The following is a 2,500-nucleotide window of genomic DNA, read 5'->3' as shown; positions in this document are numbered from 1 at the left end:
GTCTGCGATGGAGAGCCTGCGACCGACTGCTCCAAACACGAGCGACACACCAGGAACTACGACTACATGGAGGGAAGGGACGTCCGCATCCGGCGCCTCTACAGCCGCACGCAGTGGTTTCTGATGATCGACGAGTTCGGCAACATCAACGGGACGCAGGACCCCAACAACTGCTACAGTAAGATGAAAAATAACAAACACTAGGTGATGCTTATACGAATATCTCACACATGCATTCATTTGGGCTGCTTTTTGGATCTAAAACAATGCGTCTAAAGCTCACATCTGGATAGTTCACACAAAAATTAAAATTAGCCCATGATTTCCTCACTCTACTACATGTATAGGACTTCCTTCTCTCAGAGGAACTTTAAAAACGTCCTGGTTTCTACAAACTTTATAATGGTAGAGAATGGACGTTATTTTTCAGCAATTCAAAAGAAGTGCAATAAAGCACATAATAAAAGCCTCAAGGGGTGAGTGAAGGTCTCGTGGAGTGAATCAATGTTTTATTCTGTATATATTTAAGACTTTAGGACTGACCCTGAAGCACAAAACCAGCCATTACAGTCAATGTATTGAAATTGAGATTCATATATCACCTGAAAACAGAAAGCCGGATAAATCGTCTTTGCACTGATGTATGGTTTGTCAGGACGGGACGATATCTGTCTGGTGAGATGGGGGGGTCGTGAGGGTCAGAGGTCAGGGTGAATATGTCCAGGATGCAGACTCAGCCGTCGCTCTTTGACAGTGTGCTGGTGTTAGGACCCTCACAGACACGGCTCTGACCGGCGGGTGACCGGCGAGGAGATAAATAGAGCTCTAAACCGTGAAAATACCTTTACCATCTTTATGGAACATGATCTTCATTTTATATCTTTAATGATTTTTGGCATACCTATCCTTCGGTGTTGTTGTTGTCTATCGCTACAAATACTCGACTGCTTCTGTGCTGCAGGGACAAGAACCAGCATTTGTCTCCTCCTGGTTCACATTTTTCTTTACAAATCCACATTTTGTGCTTCTAATTTGTGAGCGGTCCTCCTCCATCATCCGCTGGAACACTATCCTATCGTGAAAGCTCTTATAAATAAATGATTTACCTCTGAGACATGGATGGATGCGCTTTAATGCACTTCTTTTGGACTGTAGAAAAATAACACCCATTCTCTGCCATTATAAAGCTCTGGACTCCACGTACACCTAGGAGGCCTAAGAGCGAGGAACATGAGAGTCATTTAGATCTTTGTGTGAAGTAACCGTGTGTTTTCCTGCTGTATGTCGGCCGGTCAGGGTTCCAGGTCGAGGACTGACAGCACTAAAGAGAAACAGGTGTTTGGGGCAGTATTTATAGCTCTGGTTAGCCTTCGTTACTTAGTGGTCAGACGTTATCAGATGTGGTCAGAGAGGAGACACGGTTTATGTAGAGAGAGTCCAAACAACAACAGAATTCAGACCGGAGGCCGGCGCTGCCTGCATGCATACATAATCGATTATTAAACGGATAAAATAAATAACGAAATACTTGATTACTCGCCGTAATGATCACGTACATAACATCAGCCCCGAGCACTTGGTTATTAGTGATCTGGGCTGTGTATGAGAAGAGAGCGCTGGCGTGACGGCACGCATCTCTGCTCTGGAGGGAAGATCATTACGTCAGCTGGCGCTGAAAAGAAGAAAAATTGATACAGCCAGATGTGGTCGAGTACGGCACGCACAGAGCACATACAAGACCTGCGGAGAGGGTCAGAGAGGGAGAGAGGCTGTGCCGTGACAGCAGCTTATTATACCGCTGGAGCCGCTCACATGTGAAGAAAACACTTCCAGAGAGAGAGCAAACACAGCAAACAGACGCTTCAGCTGTCAAACATCTCGCTCGGGATCATAATCAAACCCTCTCGTGCTCATAACTGCAATATTGAGCCCAAAAACAATGGCACACGTCGCTACTAAACCATTAATTAACTGCAGACCAGCTCAAAGTGTTATTTAAGTCAGATCATTGGAATATTTTGTTAATGCTTTCAAAATACACTTAAAGCCTTTATGTACAATGTGTACAATCATTTTAGTGCATTAATTATGCCTTGTAATGCAACTTATAATTCATTGCACAATCTCATAAATAACAGTTAAAACATTGTAGTACTTACTTTGTCTTTGTTACAGTGTTTTTATATATTTAAGCACTGCTGACTAATATTAATTAAACACATGTTTTGACTATACAAGGTTTAGGGTTTGACTTGCATGTAATTATGTATAATTTATTGGTTTTATTATAACAGTAAGTACAGGTAACAAGCGCCGATGATTATAATGCAGCGCCTCGTCTAACAACGCTTTGCAATGCTTTATACATACAGGTTTTAAGCAGAGTGCTACCTTTAATTTTGTCATGTTTTTGTTGTTTTTATATAAATTTTACTTTCATTTATTTAAATGCACATGAGAAGTGTTGCTTTGTGAAGATAAGTCATTTCAGGCCGATGTG

General features: G+C 42.1%; 1 protein-coding gene across 1 annotated transcript in view; it reads left to right on the top strand.

The window, feature by feature from the left end:
- Positions 1-2,500, top strand: part of fgf7 (fibroblast growth factor 7) — a 4,321-nt gene that overhangs the window by 1,167 nt on the left and 654 nt on the right. The window contains exon 2 of the mRNA XM_043265112.1: positions 1-178. This exon is cut by the window's left edge and continues 251 nt beyond it. Within this exon, the coding sequence (XP_043121047.1) occupies positions 1-178 (178 nt within the window). The remainder of the gene's footprint in view (positions 179-2,500) is intronic.

The sequence above is a fragment of the Puntigrus tetrazona genome, chromosome 18, assembly GCF_018831695.1.
Source record: "Puntigrus tetrazona isolate hp1 chromosome 18, ASM1883169v1, whole genome shotgun sequence".
Classification (NCBI taxonomy): Eukaryota; Metazoa; Chordata; class Actinopteri; order Cypriniformes; family Cyprinidae; genus Puntigrus; species Puntigrus tetrazona.
Note: the sequence above shows the minus strand (reverse complement) of the source record. Positions and strands in the feature narration are given on the sequence as shown.